This window comes from Bos indicus, chromosome 24 (assembly GCF_029378745.1).
Source record: "Bos indicus isolate NIAB-ARS_2022 breed Sahiwal x Tharparkar chromosome 24, NIAB-ARS_B.indTharparkar_mat_pri_1.0, whole genome shotgun sequence".
Taxonomy (NCBI): domain Eukaryota; kingdom Metazoa; phylum Chordata; class Mammalia; order Artiodactyla; family Bovidae; genus Bos; species Bos indicus.
Genome location: NC_091783.1, coordinates 30274974 through 30297440, shown reverse-complemented (window position 1 = coordinate 30297440; position 22467 = coordinate 30274974). Strand labels below are relative to the sequence as shown.

The following is a 22467-nucleotide window of genomic DNA, read 5'->3' as shown; positions in this document are numbered from 1 at the left end:
TAAGTTGTAGATGTCTGATTGATATCATATCAATAACATTTATGGGGCCTAGAGCGGGAGGATGAATGGAGGCCCATGCACTATATGTCTAAATATTCAAAAGTTTTAAAGTAAGTGATACTCAAGACCCTGCCTTTGTTTTTATCCAGGGTCTGCAGTCTGTCCCAAAAGATCACTTGGGCTTGGAGGCTAAAGAAGCTCCCTCTCCCTGAGGACTACCCTTCCACAGGGGTCTGAGTGGTCCTTCAGGAGGAGAGTGGGGCAGAAACTGGACTCAGCTGGGGACTCCTAGGCAGCGTCTGGATCTGTTCCCACCAAGGACAGGATGACGCAGGAAAGCTCATTAGGTTCTGGGAAGGGCAAGTTCCCTCACTTCATGTCTCACTTTTCTGACCTGGGAGTGTCAGGCAGCTCTAAGTACCACCCAGAACTATACCGCCCACTGCACCCACCTCCCAAGCAGAGGCGAGGGCGGAAGTACCATTATGGGAGGATCGCTGTCTGCCTATACATCCTCCCACTTCTGGGGGGTTGGGGGTGGGGTGGCTACCTGGAAACCGAACCAGCCTTTCTGTTTCTCTGGTTTCAAAGGGCACAGGCTAGACATTGTCATACTGAGTGAAGCAAGTCAAACAGAGAAAGACAAACATCATATGACATTACTTATATGTGGAATCTAAAAAAATGGTACAAGTGAACTTATTTACAAAAGCAGAAACCGAGTCTCAGATGTAGACCACAAACTAATGGTTGTCAGGCGGGTAAGGGGAGGGAAGGGGTAAATTAGGAGACTGGGACTGCCACATACACTCTGCTATGTATAAAACAGGTAAGTAATAGGACCTATTGTAGCACAGGGAACTTGACTCAATACTCTGTAATGACCTATATGGAAAAACAATCTAAAAAAGAGGGGATATATGTATACCTATAGCTGATTCACTTTGTCGTACAGCTGAAACTAACACGACATTGTAAACCAACTATACTTCAGTAGAAGTAAGAATCTGCCTGCAACGCAGGAGACCCAGGTTCGATTCCTGGGTCGGGTTTGATCCCTGGGAGAAGGGAATGGCAACCCACTCCAGTATTCTTGTTGGGAGAATTCTATGGATAGAGGTGACTGGGAGGCTACAGTCCATGGGGTCAAAAAGACTCTGACACAACTGAGAAACAAAGCAAAATAAAAAAAAAAGTATTAATTCGCCAAAAGTTCTAATGATCTACTATCCAAAAGGCACAAACAGAAAGTATTCTATTTACTACAAGTTTCAATTGCCTACTAAATAAAAAGGCAATTTTTAAATCTTAAGTCAAAAGGTTTTATTATTCCCATTCTGGTACTGACCATTTGCTACTTTGATTTGGAAGGTATTCTGGGTAGTATTCTAAGGTATTATCTTTAATCTACCATATTATGGTAGACTACCAAAATTATGGGGAAATCTACAGATTTCATCTCTACAGGGCGCATTTTTCAGAGAGAAAATCATGGTATCATTGAACTGCCAAAGGGACAGCTGAAAAAAAAAAAATGGGTCATGCATTCATCTCATTCTGCCAAGCGGTTCACTGCTCATTTTTGTCCTCTTCTCGTAAACAAGCTGCGTTAACAAGTTACTTGAAAAAAGCATACTAATTTCCCCAGTGAATTACACAGGAAAGAATCCAGCGTTCCCTCCAGAGAACTCAAATAGTTGTTTGTTCTCTGAGCTCAGGTGTGGTAAAATAGCCATGGGCTAAAAATGCATGCTGGATATTAGCCAGCAGGCTAGAACTTTCCCTCTGCTCCAGTCCTGATTTCTCACGTTGGTGTGCAGCTTGGAGATTGCTTAATGGGGAAAAAAAATAAAAAACAAAAAACCAACAACAGGACTTGATTTTCAATTTCAATTTAATTACACAATCTATAGTGCCTAGTGGGGAAGGATTTCGGGGCAAGATTAACGCACACCAGTGTTCCATTTTACATTCCTTTCTGATAAAGAACTCTGTATTGATTAGCCAAAGTGAGTATATAGACATGTTTTACAAGAGTCAAATTCTTTGGGTATCAGAAGGGGAGTGTGGATGAAGAAGGACAAACTTCCAGTTATAAAGCAAATAAGTCTTGGGCTGCAATGGACAGCACAGTGATTATAGTCAATCCTATCATACCGTGTGTTTGAAAGTTGCTAAGAGAGTAAACTCTGGGAGTTGGTGATGGATAGGGAAGCCTGGCGTGCTGCAGTCCATGGGGTCACAAAGAGTCAGACACAACTGAGCGACTGAACTGAAGAGCATAAATTTTAAAAGTCATCACAAGAAAAAAAAATGGTTTGTAACTTTGGATGGTGACAGATGGGAACTAGACTTACTATGGAGATCACTTCAGAGAATAAACAAATATAGAATAATTATGTTTTGTATATACTATACAGACTAATGTATGTAATCAGTATATTGTTAATATACTAATTATAACTAATATATGTAACTAATATAATGTTATATATCAATTATACCTCAATTTAAAAATAATTAAAAAGGAAGTGACTTCATTTTACCCCAAGGATACTGGATTGAGTAGACTATCCCTTCTCCAGCGGATCTTCCCGACCCAGGAATGGAGCCAGGCAGGGTCTCCTGTGTTGCAGGCAGATTCTTTAACAGCTGAGCTACCAGGGAAGCCCAACTAATATAATATACCTAACTAATATAATGTTATATGTCAATTATACCTCAATTTAAAAATAATTTTTAAAAAAGTGATTTCATTTTGTGGCTCTTTGCCAGACTTTAGATAAATTAAAGGTATAAGATGGCTTTTATAAGAGGTATAAGATAAATTAGAGGTATAAGGCCTTCCTTGATAGCTCAGTTGGTAAAGAATCTGCCCGAAATGCAGGAGACCCCTTGCTAGGTTGGGAAGATCCCCTGGAGAAGGTAAAGGCTACCCACTCCAGTATTCTGGCCTGGAGAATTCCATGGACTGTATAGTCCATGGGGTTGCAAAGAGTCGGACACGACTGAGTGACTTTCACTTTTCAAGATGCCTTTTAGAATTATATTCCCAGTGCATTCTTTTTTGTTGTTTATTTTGTTCTTTTTTTTAAAATTACTTTTAATTGGAGAATAATCGCTTTACAATGTTATGTTGGTTTCTGCCATACAACATCGTGAATCAGCCATAAGTACACATACAACCCCTCTCTCATGAGCCTCCTTCCCACCTCTGACTCCACTCCTCTATATGGTCACAGAGCACTCCTGGTGTATTCTTGAGAGTGCGGAGCACCTCCCTATGTGCAAGAAGAAAGAACAGAAATTCCATTGTAGCATCAGAAATACCAGCTGGCAGACACTGATTGAACAATACACCTATCTGTCCTGAAAATGACTACATAACTAATACACTCAAGACCCTTACCTCTGAAGACTAAAGAATTTCACTCTTTTACTGGAACCGGGAGACATGATGCTTTTATCTGGCACCAAATCCATGTTTAAGATTATGAGTAAATATTTGATGTTCTATTCTAGTATCTACATCCTCGATTAGTTTAGCCAAGGGTACAAAAGAAAGAAAATACAGGAAATGAAAATCTACCCCTGAGAAGTAGTCTTAATATATTTCTTGACCAACTGTTTTACCTTGTTAATAAAGAAAACAGTTCTCTTTATAAGGAAAAATGTTCCCTCTGTGACTTAAATAAACAAAACGGTAATAATGAACTTGACTGGTTAACTGTTGCTCAACCTCACCAAGCCACTTGAGTATATACAAACAACTGAAATACAATGCTAAAGACACTAAGCTCAATAGGCAAATAAATATTTGAAACGACTAACTGACTTTAACATTACATGGGGATGGCATTTTCAAGTTTTTAAGATGGCTGAGACTGAGTCAGTATTTACAGCTCTATTCAAAAGCAAAATGGTGCCCAATAAGCATTACATTTTGCCTACTGAATTTGCAAGATAGGAGGTCAGTCACAAGGAAGGACAATTTTTAAAGCCTGGTGAATTACAGGACGTCTGGCACAGATTAGGTAGAGCTAGGGAGAAGGCAATGGCACCCCACTCCAGTACTCTTGCCTGGAAAATCCCATGGATGGAGGAGCCTAGTAGGCTGCAGTCTATGGGGTCGCTAAGAGTCAGACATGACTGAGCAACTTCACTTTCACTTTCCACTTTCATGCATTGGAGAAGGAAATGGCAACCCACTCCAGTGTTCTTGCCTGGAGAATCCCATGGATGGAGAAGCCTGGTAGGCTGCAGTCCAGGGGTCGCACAGAGTTGGACACGACTGAAGCGACTTAGCAGCAGCAGCAGCAGCAGGTAGAGCTAGAACTTAATTTGGTTGGAATGCCAATGGGAACCAGAATTGGAATTTATTTTGAAGTCCGTTAGGAGGAGACGTTGAAAAATGTACCCTTGACTGGTATAAATGCAGATGAACCATTCTTCCCCTTGACAAGGATGAGGTGACAACAACAAGACTTGGAGATGTGTGTCTATGAATGAAAGCTGTGCGTGTTTTGCCGCAGGCCAGTGGCTGCGTCCCCTGGGTCTAGTGGCAGCACTGGGAAACACTGCAGCCAGATTGGCCCATGGGAAGAGGGTGAGGGGGGGCAAGCCTGGCCACACTTGGTTTGGATCTATGGCTGCATGTCTTAAACCCCTTAAGCTGTTGTACAGAATGACTCCATCTCCTGGTAAATATAAAAAAATTAATCAAAAAAAGACTGGATAAGAAAACAGTGAAGCAGGCAGGAGGACACTAGCTACATGTGGGTAGAAATCAGAGACCAGATAGAAAACCAACTTGTACGTTTCTGCGGCTAAGGCTTTAGTTCTTAACTGTTGGGGAGGGAATGACTGGATGAATTAGAACTTGAGAAAATCACTGAGGACAGTCACCTTAGTTAAGGGAGAAGTAGATAAAAGTATCTCTTTGCAGCCATGATAGAATCAATGCAGAGGTCATGACATGCTCTGAGGGCTGCTTACATCAGAGCTGGCAGAGTCCATCCTTGGGAAAGATGGTGTGGAGGGGAGGAACGAGGTGGGGGAGACAGGAAAGTGCACGATCACCCATATATGATCAATTTATTTGTTCTCAGAACCAATAAGGTGTATTGCTCATACCCAATAACTAGCAATGCCTCCTTTTAAAAATATTTACAAACGCTTAATTAATTAGTAACATTTGAAGCAAAATTCTACATCCTGGTTTATGAGAAGTGAGGAAATACCTGGTTGGTGATATGTTCCTGGATTTTTTCTCTAGTCACTGAAAAAGAAAGCAAAAAGAAAGTCAGCATTAGTACTGGTCTTGCTCTGTTCTCACTCAAAATTCAGAAAATGAAAAAACAATTAAAAAAAAAAAAAAAGTAGGCTCTTCAATCCAGCCACTGTCACAAAATACCAGGGCCAATTTTGGAGTTTCTAGATAATAATTACCAATTTTCTTCATTTTTAATGGTACTGCCCAATTGGACACTCTTGATATGTTTCGGTATTTAGATGTCTTTTGTCAGATAATATGCAGTGTATAAGAAGAGTGTATAAAGAAGAGTGTTTTTTGGAGGGGGGACTTGCCTTTTGAATTAGATCACCAATGTGGACAAGAAGAGAGGGAAGAACATTCAGGAAGGAGAGAGCATTTTGGGTCCAAAGCAGGGAAAGGAAGCCAGCACGGCCAAAGTGAAATAAGGGGAGGTGGGGCGGTGTGAGATGAAGCTGGACAGACAGGCAAGAAACATTTAGCAAGAAAGCTCATGTAGACCATTTTGGGGAGATTGATGACCTTCCCCAAAGTAGTGGGAAGTCAGTTATGAAGGGAGTGTAGCCCAGGGTGTGAGTAGGCCCACTGGAATGCCTGGGTCAGCTGTGCATTTTCAGAGGACCACTCAGGGCTGGTTGCTACCTGGAGGATAGACCAGAGGTGGTGTCAGGGGCGGCAGCAGCACCAGGAAATCTTAGTTTTATTTCCTTAGGAACAAACTGAAATCTGAAGGAATTCCAGTGAAAAGTAAGAGGCCAAACAATCAGATAATCATAAACTAATCACAATGTCCCCTGGACTCTAGAAAATGGAGTAGATGGTAACCTGACATCTAATTTACAGCTCTGTCATTTATTAGATTTAGGGCCCGTTATGCCTGGAAAATCCCATGGATGGAGGAGCCTGGTAGGCTGCAGTCCATGGGGTCGCTGGGAGTCGGACACGACTGAGCGACTTCACTTCACTTTTCACTTTCATACATTGGAGAAGGAAATGGCAACCCACTCCAGTGTTCTTTCCTCGAGAATCCCAGGGACTGGGGAGCCTGGTGGGCTGCCGTCTATGGGATCGCACAGAGTTGGACCCGACTGAAGCGACTCAGCAGCAGCAGCAGCAGCATTCAATGTTCTGGTCCTGTCTGGTCATGTATACCAAAGAGTTACTAGTGTTTACCCCTCACCAGATTTGGGAGGATTAAATAAGTATGATTTTTGCACACAAAGGATAAGAGAAAGATATTCCAGGGAGTGGGACTGAAAGAATAAAGTCTCAGAGGCAAGGAGAGGGTGTATTTGGGTGAATCATGAGACATTTTGAGAATCTGAAAGTCAGCCCAGCCAAATTGGAGAGACAACAGTAAGTGCAAAAGACCAGAGGTCAAAAGGACCAGATATTCACATGAGACCAAAGTGACTGGAGGGTAGAAAGGGAGAGGAAATGACTCAAGCACAGTACATCTGTTGTGTGCTTTATTTCTAATCTAATGGCTGCTGATCTGACAGGCTCTTTCAAATGTTCAGGTTTTAGTTTAATATTAAGGCCTCATACTAGTCAAATGGGCTTCCCTGGTGGCTCAGAGGTTAAAGCATCCACCTGCAATGCTGGAGACCTGGGTTCTATCCCTGGGTCAGGAAGATCCCCTGGAGATGGAAACGGCAACCCACTCCAGTATTCTTGCCTGGAGAATCCCATGGGTAGAGGAGCCTGGTGGGCTACAGTCCACAGGGTCGCAGGGTTGGACACGACTGAATGACCTCACTTTCTAGTCAAATGGCCATCATTGAAAAAAAAATCTACAAACAATAAATGCTGGAGAGGGTGTGGAAAAAAGGAACTCTCTTGCACTGTTGTTGGGAATGTAAATTGATTCAGCCAAAATGGGGAACAGTATGGAGGTTCCTTAAAAAACTAAAAATAGAGCTACCCTATGACCCAGTAATCCCACGCCTGGGCATAAACCCTGAGGAAAGCATAACTCAGAAAGACACACGCACTTTAGTGTTCACTGTAGCATTATTTATAGTAGACAGGGCATGGAAGCAACCTAGATGACCATCAACAGACGAATGGGTAAAGAAGTTGTGGTACGTATATACAATGGAATATTACTCAGCCATAAAAAGAAACAAAATTAAGTCATTTGTAGAGATGTGGATGGAGAAGGCAATGGCACCCCACTCCAGTACTCTTGCCCGGAAAATCCCATGGACGGAGGAGCCTGGTAGGCTGCAGTCCATGGGGTCACTAAGAGTCGGACACGACTGAGCGACTTCACTTTCACTTTTCACTTTCATGCATTGGAGAAGGAAATGGAAACCCACTCCAGTGTTCTTGCCTGGAGAATCCCAGGGATGGAGGAGTCTGGTGGGCTGCCGTCTATGGGGTCACACAGAGTCTGACACAACTGAAGTGACTTAGCAGCAGCAGCAGCAGCAGCAGCAGAGATGTGGATGGACCTAGAGACTGTCACACAGAGTGAAGTAAGTCAGAAAAAACAAGTATCATATATTAACACATGTATGTGGGATCTAGAAAAATAGTGCAGATGAACCTAGATCCAGGGCAAGAATGGAGACACAGACGTAGAGAATAGATATGTGGACACAGGGGGCAAGGGGGAGGGTGGGATGAATTGTGAGGTTAGGTTTGACGTATATACCCTACCATGAATAAAACAGAATGCTAGTGGGAAGCCGCTATATAGCCCAAGGGAGCTCAGCTCAGTGCTCTGTGATGACCTAGATGGGTGGGATTGAGGGGTGGTGGGAGGGAGGCTTAAGAGAGAGGGGATATAGGGCTGATTAATTTCGTCATAGCAGAAACTAACACAAGACTCTAAAGCAATTATACTCCAATGTAAAAAAAGACCTTAGGGGCTCTTCTCTGGCCGGCCCACCTCCTCTGATGATTCTTGTTTATTTCTTTCCCAGCATTTATCACAACTTGCATTTATTTTGTCATTTGTACGTGTGTTGCTTCTTTGCGCATCTCCTTCTACACTATAAGCATCCTGTGGTCAGGGACCCTGCCTATCTTGGTTTATTTCTTTTTTGTCTTTCTATTTTCTGATTTGAGACTATATTACACAAATTCTGGCAATAACATTTTATTAACAAGACGAGATCTCTTATCAAGAAACCACGTTTAAAAATAGAGCAAGAAAAAGTAATAATGATTTTTATGAGGGGGCTGGTTTTATTACAAGTTGAAGAGCACTAAAAAAAGGTTTAATTTCCTACATTTTACAGCAGTGGTTACTAACATTGAAAGAATGTGGGTCCCTTTAAAATATCATGACAATTGCTTATAATTTTGTTATTTATTAAAATTCTTTTATGTACATGCGTGCTAAGTCGCTTCAGTCGTGTCTGACTCTTTGCGACCCCCATGGACTATAGGCCACCAGGCTCACCTGTCCATGGGATTCTCCAGACAAGAATACTGCAGTGGGTTGCCATGCCCTTCTCCAGGGGATCTTCTCAATCCAGGAATGGAACCCATGTGTCTTAGGTCTCCTACACTGGCAGGTGAGTTCTTTACCACTAGCCCCACCTGAGAAGCCCCAATGTTTTATGAAGTGTCTATGAATTCAACACCACCTAAAAATGAGTCTGTACCTTTTAAAGAGATCTATTTTCTTCCTGTATTTTATTTCTTTTTTAGATTAATTTTTTGGGGAGTCTAGTTGATCCATCTTATTTACTGCTATATCGAGGGCCTGGTGCTGGCACACTTGAGGTATTCAATGCAAATTTACAGAATGATTGACAGCGTTTTCAGTCAGGGCTGGTTTGTATCAGTTCTCACATTTTAAAGGCAGCCGTTCCTGGCTCTTGCTCTTTAGTGAAAGGAAAGATTCAGGGGTTAAAACTCATTAGATGAACCGTATGAATGCCTGAAGTTGACTACTAATAAATTCTAGCCCATACCAAACACTTGGTTTTGTGATAGCCACCATTTTTGTCTTAGTTCCCAGTTGATTTCCCAAGGATTTTAAAGTATCCTAGTAATAGTGATATGTCTAATCTTCCTTTCCCCCTCCTTTAAAATATAACATTTATAGTAGCCTTAGGGCTTCCCAGGTGGCTCTAGTGGTAAAGAATCTGCCTGCCAATGCAGAAGCCACAAGAAATGAGGGTTCGATCCCTGGGTCAGGAAGATCCCCTGGAGGAGGGCATGGCTCCCCACTCCAGTATTCTTGCCTGGAGAATACCATGGACAGAGGAGCCTGGGGGCCGCAGTCCACGGGACCAAAAAGAGTCGGATACACCTGAGTGACTGAGTACGCAGTAGCTTAGTTTTGTATTCCTAACATGAAAGTGAAAGTCACTCAGTCATGTCTGACTCTTTTCGACCCCATGGACTGTAATCCATGGAATTCCCCAGGCTAGAATAGTGGAGTGGGTAGCCATTCCCTTCTCCAGGGGATATTCCCAACCCAGGGATTGAACCCAGGTCTCCTGCATTGCAGGAGGATTCTTTCCCAGCTCAGCTACCAGGGAAGCCATACATGTTCAAGACTGTGGGAACTGAAGTGAAGGACAGAGAGTTAATTCTAGATAACTTATAACACCAGGTTTTATGCTTTTCCTGAAGGCTAACAATATTTTAATTGTTCCTTTAGTTTGAATTTACCCAAATTTCCACCATTCTCTTTCACTAAGCTGCTATTTACCAAAATAAGGCTTCTCAGCATAGCTACCCAGAAGACTCAGGCTTCTCTTTAATTGCATTGTGGAATCAGGGGCTTTGAGGAGGGTGGCAACCCCAGGGCAGATTTGACCCAAGGCCCCCAATTACAGGCAGGAACCCAAGACACAAACCTGGGCTGTGTGTCTTGGGATGTCAAGACAGACAGGCTGGATGTAAGTTTCCCAAGCAAAAGGTCACAATGAGTCCAGGATTCAGGGCTTCTATGCAAATATGGAAGAGGTGGATGATAGCAGGTGACGTACATGGCAGGGAACACATCCGTGTTTCAGAGGGACTTAGTTCCACGTCATGAACAACTCAGGCAACAAGGCAGGAGCCACGCTGGGGACTGAGGGATAAGGCAAGGGCTGATTCAGAAGGCAACAGAGTAAGGTTCCAGTTACTAAGGTCAGAAAGTCAGTTGAGGATCATGGGGACTAGAGCCAGACAGACCATTACTTGAGATACAGCTATTTAAATATGAGAAAAATGATCTCCTCCCTTGAGCTATTAAGACTCAAATAAATTAAAATATATAATTACATTATTATTTTGTGACTGTAGTGGTTATGATTGCAACTCATGATAATTTTTTCTCTTGCTCACAGATAGTCTTAGCCTGGTGGAGATGTAAATGTTCCCTGACCGAGACAAGAAAAAAGGAGGGAATCCCACTTAAGGAAAACTGAAGTCGTTCCCCAGTTTATTCAAATCGTATTTGAGAGAGAGGAATGGAATTCAGGGGATAAATTGTAACTGCATAAGCTTTTGCTAATAAAAGATTAAGAAGTATGTGGTTTAGCATCTTTTAATTATTTTTTTCTAGCATCTTGAATATACAATGTTTGAAATCTCTGGTTGGATCAACATTATTTTGCTCAGAGGTTTGTGGACTTTGCATACTGATTCTTTCCTGTTTCCAAGTACATTTGCTTTTAGGCTATTTTTATTCACTTTAAAGGAATTTTAATAACTTTCTGTTGACAGCATGGACAGCTGGTCTTGAGAATTAAAGAAAATTCACTTGCTGACTGAGGAAGGAAGTGACATCAATGAGCTTCTAAAGTCAGCCCAGAGGGGGAAATTGGCTTGTGAGAGAGTAGCCTTGCATGGCACTGTATTTATCGAGCGATGCCTTGAGATGCAAATTGGTGTATCAATCAAACCTATGGTGCCTACCTCCAACCAACTGAGTGCAAAGAGAAGGAACATTGCCCCGCAACACTGAGGAGGAAAAGGATGAGGGATATGGGAACCCAGGGGCGAAGTGAATTATGGGAACTCACAATCCCCTCTCTGGGCGGATGCTTCACTCACTGTCAAGCCTCAGTTTCTTTGTCTAGAAAATGAGTTTGATGTAAGCTGATGGTTGAAGTCAGTCCATTTCTGTGACAGATGGCTAATGAGACCGTGTACTAATATATACGGTAGAGATGTTATCTCACCACTTTGTCCCAAAGAGTGCTATCAATCACTTTTTATCTCTCACTAAGAGCAACCTAGAAAGAGAAATCTTTAAGTGTCATTTGTAGCTACTGGGCTTCCCTTATGGCTCAGCTGGTAAGGAATCTGCCTGCAGTGTGGGAGACCTGGGTTTGATCCCTGGGTGGGGAAGATCCCCTGGAGAAGGGAATGGCTACCCACTCTAGTATTCTGGCCTGGAGAATTCCATGGACTGTATGGTCCACAGGGTGGCAAAGAGTCGGACACGACTGAGCAACTTTCACTTTGTAGCTACTACCTTCGTTCCTTGGTATTTTTAAAATTGGCATTCATTGTGTATTCTACTGCAGAAAAAGGCACCAAATCTGGAAGACACCAAACCTGGACTTTAAAGACTAATGACAACGGTAATAGCAATTATCATTGTCGTCATAATGAATGACTTAATTCTTCACCCTTTTAGAGACCTGCCCTCTGGAGCTGCAGTATCCATTTTTCAAAGGTCACTGCGGTGCAAGTGGAATGTGTGTGTGTGTATGTGAGGTTTGCATCATGTGGGTGTACAGGTACGTGTATATATATATACACACACCTGTGCAAAAGACAGGCAGAAAAGTACCTTAATACATTTTATGGTTATGAGCTGAAAAATAAAATCTGCTGATTATTTCTTAGCTCAGTTTATAAAGTGCTTGAGTGCTGGTTCAATAAGAGTTAAATAATATGAGTTTGATTTTGCAATCTAGAGTCAATGGGAATTTTATTCATCCCAAGAGATAGATGCATTCAGGCTGCCTTCTTTTCCTTGTCTATAAACATATTTGGGGTATTAAGCTAAATTTTCAAATTTTACAAGTATAAATAGGTAACTTGAACCATTCAAAAAATATTGGTTAAGTAGAGAAAAGAAAGGATGGGCTTTCAACAGCCATAGTCTTCAGGCTAAAGGATTTTCAGCTTATCCTCAAGCAAACTAATCCTACAGCAATATTTTAATGAGCATCTATTATGGAAATGGTGTTCCAGAAGTATAGAAGAAAAGTAGAGAAAGCAAGATGATCACCCCACAAAATGACAGCATGTAATCATGGAGCTGTAAAGGATTTATCAGTAATTGTATAGGTAGTCAGATCAAAAGGTATTTAAATCTTGATGTAGTAGTAACGGCAATGGATTCACCTTCAGACTTTTCTAGTCTTGGTTTTGCCACTATCAAGCTGTATAGTGAAAGTGAAAGTCACTCAGTCGTGTCCGACTCCTTGTGACGCCATGGACTGCATAGTCCATGGAATTCTCCAGGCCAGAATACTGGAGTGGGTAGACGTTCCCTTCTCCAGGGGATATTCCCAGCCCAAGAATAGAACCCAGGTCTCCTGCATTGCGGGCGGATTCTTTACCAGCTGAGCCACAAGGGAAGCTGTTGGCATTTAGTAAATAACTTCACTCCTGTAGTTCTTGCTTTTTCTTCAGAACAGTAATCACAATGTTGCAAGTATTGATGGTCTCTAAATTTGTCTCTAGTTACTTAAATTCTTTGACCTTAAAAAGAATGAGGGAGATTGAAAATTTCCATAGAATTGGCACAAACAGAAGACAGCTCAAGAGGGAGGGGATACATGTGTACTTATGGCTGCGTCACATGGTTGAATAGCAGAACCTAACACAACACTGTAAAGCAATTATTTTCCAATTAAAAAAAAGTAAAGGATCATTTATTAAAGTCAAAAAGAAAAAAGAAAAGAGGTCATGTTTGGTGAAGGAACCTGAGGAGGCTTCATAGAGGAGACAGCATTTGATCTGGGTAGTTCTATTAATAAAAATAGATTGGAGGAAAGGTTTTTCACCTGAAAGGAAAATCACAAGCAAAAGCGCAGAACCAGGAAATGTATGGGGTGTGTACAGGGTAGTGAATAGGACTTTTTGACTTTAGTGAAGTCTGTATATTAGCAAGTAGTCAGAAGCAAGGCAAAATGTGTGTGATGGATCAATATTAAGGAGGGTCCTAAAAACTTCAGGAGAAATTTTGACCTTTATTTGGTAGGAGAGCCCTAAAAGATTTTTGAGCCAGAGAGTGATCAAAACTGTTTGAAGAAGATGAATCTAACAGTGCTATCACTTGAGGATGGGAGACATTGGTAAGGAGATGGCATGCTAAGTCGTCTCAGTTGTGTCTAACTCTTTGCGACCCTATGGACTGTAGTCCGCCAGGCCCCTTTGTCCATGGGATTCTCCAGGCAGGACTACTAGAGTGGGTTGCCCTGCCCTCCTCCAGAGGATCTTCCCAACCCAGGGATTGAACCCGTGTGTCCTGTGTCTCCTGCACTGCAGGCAGGTTCTTTACTCCTGACCCACTGGGGCATAATGTGGGTGAAAGTGAGATACTCTGTGTGACTAGAATGGACTTCCTTCTGCTGGGGGCTGGGCAGCAGGGCAGTGGAAAGAAAAGAACTAAAGATGATCAAGATCTTGAGCTCGGGTGCTTGGGAGAAAATGCTCTTAATGCAAAGGTGGAAACAAGGAAATAGGGACAGTTTAAAGAAGCAAATTTGGTGAGTAATGGTGGAGGTGGGATGATTAGCTCAGTTTGACCTTTGTTAGGTTTAAAAACACCAGGAAGACATCCTGGAGGAGGCAGTAAGTGAGATCAGGAAAGAGGTCAGTTTCCAGGCCATCTTCCACAGAGAAATGCCAGGGGGAGCTACTAGATGCAAGACTCTTTTTAAAATTTACACAGAGAAATAATGACCAAATTAGAACTTTGGGAAACAGTTGTGATTTATTTATATTTGATTATGCCTCCTTAAGTAATGGAATGCAAATTTGACATCATCTGTGCTGTGCATAAGAGATGCTGTCTCTGAGCTAACCCAAAACTTAGTGTCAGGAACTAGCAAGTTCCAGGTCCAGAGCTTAAGTCCTCACTGGTCCCGGATTTGAGTCAAAGGCTTTGATTCGGACACCAATTCTAATGTGTTTCTCTTTTAATACAACAAACAATGAACTGAATTCTCCACAGATACTGACTGGTAGGGTTTCCCAAGTGGTGCTAGGGGTAAAGAACCCACCTCCCATTGCAGGAGATGTAAGAGAGGTCGGTTCGATCCCTGGGTTGGGAAGATCCCTTGGAGGAGGGCATGGAAACCCACTCCTGTATTCTTGCCTGGAGAATCCTATGGGCTGGGGGCTTGATGGGCTATAGTTCATGGAGTTGCAAAGAGTTGGACACGACTGAAGCGACTTGGCATACATGTACATACAGACTGACTAGTTCACAAATTTAACTCAATTCTGACATTACCTCCCTGAAGATAGACTCAGATTCTGCAGGTTAAGGGCTCAGTCCCAGATGCCTGTATCCACACACCAGTCCCACGACACACACGTGTGAGTGCACATACACACACCTCACTTCAGATGCCAGCTGCAAGTCTAGCTTGTCCATTGGGCTTCTGACCTGCCAGCTATAGATCAGAGATCCTTACAACCCCTCCCTGAAGTTTGATCAATTTTGTTAGAGTGGGGCTCATAACTCAAAGAAACAACTTACTAGATCACTAGTTTGTTACAGAAGGATATAACTTGTGCATGCATGTGTGCTCAGTTGCTCAGTCCTGTCCAGCTCTTTTTGACCCCATGAACTGTAGCCTGCCAGGCTCCTCTGTCCATAGGATATCCCAGGCAAGAGTAGTGGGATAGGTTGTCATTTCCTACTCCAGGGGATCTTCCCGACACAGGGATCGAAACTGCATCTCCTGCACTGACAGATTCCTTACCACTGCGCCACCTGGGAAACCTTGATATAACTCAGGAGCAGCCAATGGGAGAGATGTACAGGGTGAGGTATGTGGAAGGGGCACAGACCCTCTCCGGGGGCACAATTCTCCCTGAACTTCCACTCCTTCTCCAACCAGGAAGTTCTCTGAACCACATCCCTTTGGGCTTTTCTGGGGGTTTCAGCACATAGGCACCATTGATTAAATCACTGGTCATTAGTGATTATACTCAATCTCCAGGTCTTCTCCCCTCCCTGGAGTTCAGATGTGGGACTGAAAGTTCCAACCCTCTCATCACATGGTTGGTTCTCCTGGCAACCGGCCTCCACCCTTAGTTCAGTTCAGTCGCTCAGTCGTGTCCGATTCTTTGTGACCCCACGGACTGCAGCACACCAGGCCTCCCTGTCCATCATCAACTCCTAGAGTTTACTCAAACTCATGTCCATTGAGTCGATGATGCCATACAACCACCTCATCCTCTACTGTCCCCTTCTCTTGCCCTTCAATCTTTCCCAGCAACAGGGTCTTTTCAAATGAGTCAGCTCTTCGCATCAGGTGGCCAAAGTACTGGAGTTTCAGCTTCAACATCTGTACTTTCAATGAATATTCAGAACTGATTTCCTTTAGGATTGACTGGTTGGATCTCCTTGCAGTCCAAGGGACTCTTAAGAGTCTTCTCCAACACCACAGTTCAAAAGCATCAATTTTTCAGCACTCAGCTTTCTTTATAGTTCACTCTCACATCCATACGTGACTGCTGGAAAAACCACAGCCTTGACTAGACGGACCTTGGTGAAGGGAGGGGTCCAAAAATCACCTCATTAATATAATAAAAGACATCTTTATCACTCTCATCATTTAGGAAATTCCAAGGGTTTGGGGAGCTCTGTGCCAGAAAGTAGGGACAAAGACCAAATACATCTATTTCTATTATACATCACAACATCGGCAAATTGTAAGTTCTAGGAAAAGAAACTCAGGACTATTCCCTTTTTTATAAACTGAGACTTAATGAAAGTTTAGGATTTTTCTAAGGACACCAAACTTAGTGATGGTCAAGAGTGAGGCTTAGCAGTCAGAATTTCTGGGCTTGATTCTCAATTTCTCTACTTTCTGTCTAGTTGGCCTTGGGGAAAAAACAACCTCTTTGAGTTTTCTCATCTATAAAATAAGGATAACACCTATAGTATATAATCATTTTTTATAATTCAGCAGGTTAATATAAAGGGCTTAGCACACTACCTGGTATCTGTCATGACTCACATCACAGGAGACTCCAGCTAAGGATAATAAAACCAGATTGTTTAAAGCCAAGATGGAGTAACAAGAATTTTCAAGAGAGCCAAGTATCCTATTCTGGAATAACCAAGGAGTATGGGAGAAAACTAGGGTTAATAAGTATTTTCAGTGTCAAAAAAAGAGATGAAAGAAAAATTTAGTCAAATTTAAATGATTAACAAGTAGTCAAACATCTAAGAGTTTCAGCTTGGCCAATGCAAATGCGTGCAATCCTATTTTCACCTTAAGGCATAATTGCATAGGCAGATATCCAAGTCCTGCCCTTGGCCTCCAGTCCCCAGCCTGCCACACAGAGGCACAGGACAAAGAAGCCTGCAGCCTTGCCCCTGGTGTGGGTGGAGGGGCCAGCCGACACAAGGACTTCCCTGGAGAACTGAGGGGTGGGGGCGTTGGTGCTCCTAGTGAACTGATCTGGTTCTCCAGCGATACGAGCTTTGAGAAGAAGAATGTGCACAATTTCCTAGGTACCTTTTACCACTTCTTCGAGTGAACTATGATATGGCTCCTGAAAAGACTCTCTCCTTGATTAGACTTGAATCAGGTTCCTCTGACCGTGACCTGTGTCGTCTTCTGCCAGCCTTGCCCAGTCTTAGCAATAATCCTACTGAGTCCCCTGAAACCTTGATCCGTGATCAAGTTCCTCACCTGTAACTTTGAGGTGTAAGTCCTTGGCTGGCCTTTAGCTAGAATCCTGTTCGGTCGGTTTAGCAAGAATCCTCCTACCCTTAAGGTCGCCTCTTAGTAATTTTCCATCCATTGACCCCATACTCTGCTCACTGGCTGTAAGTCCCTACTTGTCTTTTGAGCCCATCCCTCTCTTCTCTTACATACCCTTATTGCAACAGTCCTGAATAGAGTCTTCCTTGCCATCTTAACAAGTGTCGGAAATATTTTTTCCTTCAACACACCTAACATTTTATCATTAAATTCATTTTTTTCCTTTATATCCATCTCGCTTGTCCAAAAATGACTTTTTATTAATTTCTTGTTAAGTTTGCAGATCCCGTGTGCTCGCTAATTCTAATTACTCCTGGTGGTATCTTAAAGCCTTAGTATACAATCAGGGAAACTGTAAATCACACAATCCATCAATGCCAGACCCTGGACTTCACAATGTCATTTACAGTAGGATCTATAATCTTATTAAAAGTAAGGTCTCCTCCTGCTACCTTTGAAAGCGGTAAGAAATATGAGCTTAGGTTTCAAAAGTCAAATATAGATGTTTGAAATGGGGTTCCTTTTTTCTTTCAAATTCAAGCATGATTTTTTGTTTAAATGCTGAATTGGGATAGCTGATTTTTTAAAGGTAATTTTTAGAGTATTAGAGACTACAGACATTATGTGAATTATATGAATTATATGACTACAGACAGTATATATGAATGTTTTCCGATTACCTTTTCTATACATCAACACTTAACCAGTCTAGGCTGGAACTAGTTGAAGGGATTGTCAATAGGCTGTAATAGTTAGTTTATCTCCCAGCTCTTGGTACACAACGCAAACATATCTGAGGAGGGGCGGTTTGGATAGAGCAGATTACAGTTCTGCGGAGAGAAAAAGGGAAGCTGTGCCTTTGTCAGTGGCCCCTCTGTGTGATCAGTGGGTCGTGCCGTGCGGACGGCCTGTGGTTCAGGCAGCAGAGACCACACGTCAACAGGCAGCTCTTGGTGGCTCCACGTGACATCATTATCCCCAGGATCAATCTACTAGACATGATCCTATATCATATCCATAGGAGGGGGTAGACTTGTGATGCTTATGTTTTTATTTCATCTCCTTTACATTTTGGTATTTTTTTTGGCATTTTAGGGAATTTTGTCATGTTTATTTATACATTTCAGAGGTTCTAAGTATATTATCACACTTCCACATGCAGGGTAGGGAACAAGGGAGTAAGGGGGAGTGGGGACGGTAGTAGGCTAGCATAGGGAGGTGTCATAAATTCAATTCTGTGGTGAGAACTTTTTAACACCCAGTTAAAAAGTAGAAATAACAAAGGTGAACACAATCTATGGTTGTATCATAGCCATTTCTTCTTTAATCAGATATTTATTTCACACCATTAAAATCAACTAGGGGGAAATAATTGAATAGTCATTTAAATTATAATTGATTCCCAGCTTCTTGCCTTTTGTAAAAAAGGATTTGGGGGGCTTTAAAGCTCACCATGTTTTTTCACTTAGCAGGGAAATATGTTGCTTATTCTGTTACAATGGTGACAGAATAATTTTCTTTTGTTTTGCAATTTTTCCTTTCTATTTGGAAAATATATGTGTCTGATTGAATTTGGTTGGTCCCATAAAAGTAGTAATTGAAGGAAGTAACTTAAACTCATGAATCCCTAAACCATTTTATACACTAATTGTCATATAATTTTTTATTTTAAAATCTCCCATTCTTTTTTTTTTTTTCTGGAAAGAACAGACAGCATAATTCAGAGTTTTATGCTAAAAGCAAATCATACTCATTCTTGTAGAATGAGAGTGCAATGCTGAATGCTTGCATCACTATAATTCTTCTTACATTTAAACATGCCCAAGTGGCTTAAGTAAGAATTTAAGGTGCCAATTTCTCTCTCTCACTGTTTTGCCCATTCCATCCTTTTCTGTTAACCAAGTTAGGGTCAATACTATTTTGGTAGTTTGAATCACCAATCACAGTCTTATACAATTAGAAAATTCTTTCTCCTTGACTTGGATTAAATTCACTACTTGTGAACATTTTTTTCTTATGTTAGACAATATTTACATAAAAACATGATGATGATTCTTGGCTCCAAGAGCTGAATCAGGTTGTATTTCTTTTGTAATAGCCCTGACATTGGGAAGGGTCCATTTCATTATTTATCTTTATGGTTTATATTCCAAGAACAAAAAGCATCACAAAGAAATTATAAGCCTGACACTCAGCAGATTTACTGTCATTAGTAACAGTGGCATTATAATCTTGAAACTACTGAAAGTATATTGTAGGAAAAAGACAGTAAGTAAGTATATTCTTAGGAACTCAAGTTTTCAGTGTAATTTTCAGAGAAGGGACAAAGGAAGAGGGATTCTAAATTTGAGTTGAAAATATATGAAGCCATCATTTAGGGAAAGCAAGCATCCTTAGCAGCTTGTTTAACACCCAGGTCTTAATTTCTATGTGCTGTGAAGTGAGTGAGTGAAGTCGCTCAGTTGTGTCCGATTCTGCGACCCCATGGCCTGTAGCCTACCAGGCTCCTTTGTCCATGGGATTCTCCAGGCAATAGTCCTGGAGTGGATTGCCATTTCCTTCTCCAGGGGATCTTCCCAAGCCAGGGCTCGAACCCTGGTCTCCTGCATTGTAGACAGACCCTTTACCGTCTGAGCCATCAGGGACGCCCTATGTGCTAGTCCTCATTAAAAGGAACCAGGGCTCCTTGTAGAAGCTGATTTCAGGGTTGCGGCAGGGAAAAGATAGCTTTTTGCTAGCAATTAGGAGAAGTACTCAAAACAAATGAAAGTGAAAGTGAAAGTGGCTCAGTTGTGTCTGACTTTTTGCGACTGTATAGTCCATGGAACTCTCCAGGCCAGAATACTGCAATGGGTAGTCTTTCCCTTCTCCAGGGGATCGTCCCAACCCAGGGATTGAACCCACGTCTCCCACACTGCAGGCAGATTCTTTACCAGCTAAGCCACAAGGGAAGCTCAAAACAAATGAGGTCGTACCAAAAAGACTCAGGAACTAGCTGAAACAGTGTTTCGCTGTCCACATTAGGAAAAATGCACACCAAAAAGCAGAATGAATAGAACCGACTGTAATAGACTGCATGGGAAAAAATCAATGAGTTCATAGTTGTCCTCCAGCCTAAGGAAAAGGGAGAGAAAGTGAAAAAAGGGAAAGTTTCTTTATTAAATAATGTCATCTAATAAATGTGGAAGAAGTGACAGAATTAAGGAAAGATGTTTAAAATTTCCGTGTCAAGAATATTACTGCCATGAACATATTATTCCATGGATCTTTCAGTAACTGAGAAGGAAAAATGTACTTTTAAAATAGAGAAATCTACTGTCTGTACTTTTAACAAAGTGATCAAACGTGGCATCACTAATAGTGAGAAAAGTGACAACACAGCACGAAATAGAACACTTCCCCACGAGGTATCAATGCCCCAAACCTTCAATCTGGTTTGGGCTAACTGCCAGTTTACTGAGGAAAGGAAAAATGTAAACTATTTTATGAGAAATGCTCAGAATGCAGGCCATCCTAGAGACAATGGACCTGGAATCCTAAACAACTCATACATACTTGGGGTTAAAAAAGAAGGCAATTGAATTTAGTGCTAAGCATGGCACAGAAAAGATCTGAAAACTAATGTTATTGATCAGAGTGTCTTTCTTCTTCTTGTGGCCGCACTGGTCTTAGTTGTGGCACGTGGGCTTAGTTGCTCCACGGCAGGTGGGATTTTAGTTCCCAGACCAGAGATTGAACCTGTGACCTCTGCACTAGAATGGGAATTCTCAGCCACTGGACCACCTGGGAAATCCCAAGGAGAGTTTCTTAAGAATGGTGGGAGCTGAGGCCAAATATCAGTGACTTTGGACGTGAGAAAATGAAAATGGGAAGGATGGGCTCCACAGACAAGAACTTTGAATGAAAATGAAAGTCATAAGATTGAGTCAATGCAGAAATATTAATGGAACCAAAGGACTTGAAAACAGCTTTGACTGAGACCCAGGAACTGGCCGTAAAGAAGAGGTTGGACATATTGGAGACAGTACAGGAAAATTTGAGCAACAGGTCCTGGGTGGGCAAGTGGGCAATACACCCATCCAAGGCACAGACTTGGCCTTGAGCAGGAGGATGAATGCACATCCCCTGATACCGAAGGAAGGGAGTATGCAGGGTGTACACTGAGTCTGCAGGGACAGTGAGAAGCTGAGAGAGTGCATGCCTGTGGCTTCCATTTCCTCTGAAAATCTGGTAAGGCAGTCCGCAAAAAAATGAGAAGAGTGAGGATTTAAAGGTGGCGGGGAAGGGTGAGGATCATCATGAGTAGGAATCGGGACACTGGGACACTGGGTGGTGTACAGACCTTCCTCATGTTGGAGAACATGATTTCCAAGTGACACTCAGCCTCCCTGTGGGATGTTCTCCATCTTTCGAGCAGATGACATGAAAAGAGTGTTCAAGGACTACACGTTTCTGAAGAAGGGGAGATCTGAAGATGAATGTGAAGGCTCAGGCTAGGTTATGAACGAAGGGGGATGAAGAAAGAAAAAAAAAACTGCAGAGAATGGCAGCAAAATGGCAGAGATATCTAAGAGGTCAAAGAACAGTTAGGTGGGCAAGGAGTGCCCTGAGATAATAATCACAAGATGAAATCAGAGATCCTTGTTTCTGATTTTTGAAGCAGAGCAGTTACAAGTCAAGATCAAAGTTGTAGCCATGGGAGCTGATGACTGAAGCTGAGCAGAGATTTAGCTCATGGTTGCAACGAAGTGTCCCCAGAACCACAGAATGTAAGAGTTACATGAGCAGGGCCTTTATTCCAATTTCCACCAGAAGAACTTTGAAAGCACTTTTGTCAGTGAAGGATCCAATTTTGGTTTAGTGCCACTTTAAAAAGTTTGCTTTACTCACCCATGACTGATACAGGCAAAAACCACCAAAATATTGTAAAAGTAATTATCCTCCAATTGAAATAAATAAATCCATTTTTAAAAGTTTGCTTTACTCAAATTTTAATTGTTTTCCTTAATTTATTTTTATCCAAGTAAGACAACTGGGAAAGAGTCAACAGTGAAACATGAATTCCCCTTACAGGGTTTATTCTAAAGAAATCCTCAGGGCAATATATGAAACTGGGTCAGCTTGTGGGCTCCAGGCTGGGCAGGAATGAACTTGAGAACAACTAAGGAGAAACTCAGAACTGGCAAAAGAAGTTCTGGTAAAAGCTTTCAGGGGACTCTTAGATAGCCAGTCAAAAAACGATGAAATGGATATAGTTGCTGCTGCTGCTGT

The 22467-nt window shown here is 42.0% G+C and overlaps 1 protein-coding gene across 13 annotated transcripts in view; it reads right to left on the bottom strand.

Moving 5' to 3' along the window:
* CHST9 (carbohydrate sulfotransferase 9) overlaps positions 1 to 22467 on the bottom strand; it is a 284083-nt gene that overhangs the window by 28091 nt on the left and 233525 nt on the right. For 10 of the 13 annotated variants that reach the window (XM_070778778.1, XM_070778777.1, XM_070778775.1 and 7 more), the window contains one exon: positions 5241 to 5278. The exons of 2 other annotated variants lie outside the window; for them this stretch is intronic. In XM_070778778.1, the coding sequence (XP_070634879.1) occupies positions 5241 to 5278 (38 nt within the window). Of the gene's footprint in view, positions 1 to 3212; positions 3282 to 5240; positions 5279 to 22467 lie in introns of all 13 variants that reach the window. One more of the 13 variants, XM_070778785.1, reaches the window with a different exon arrangement.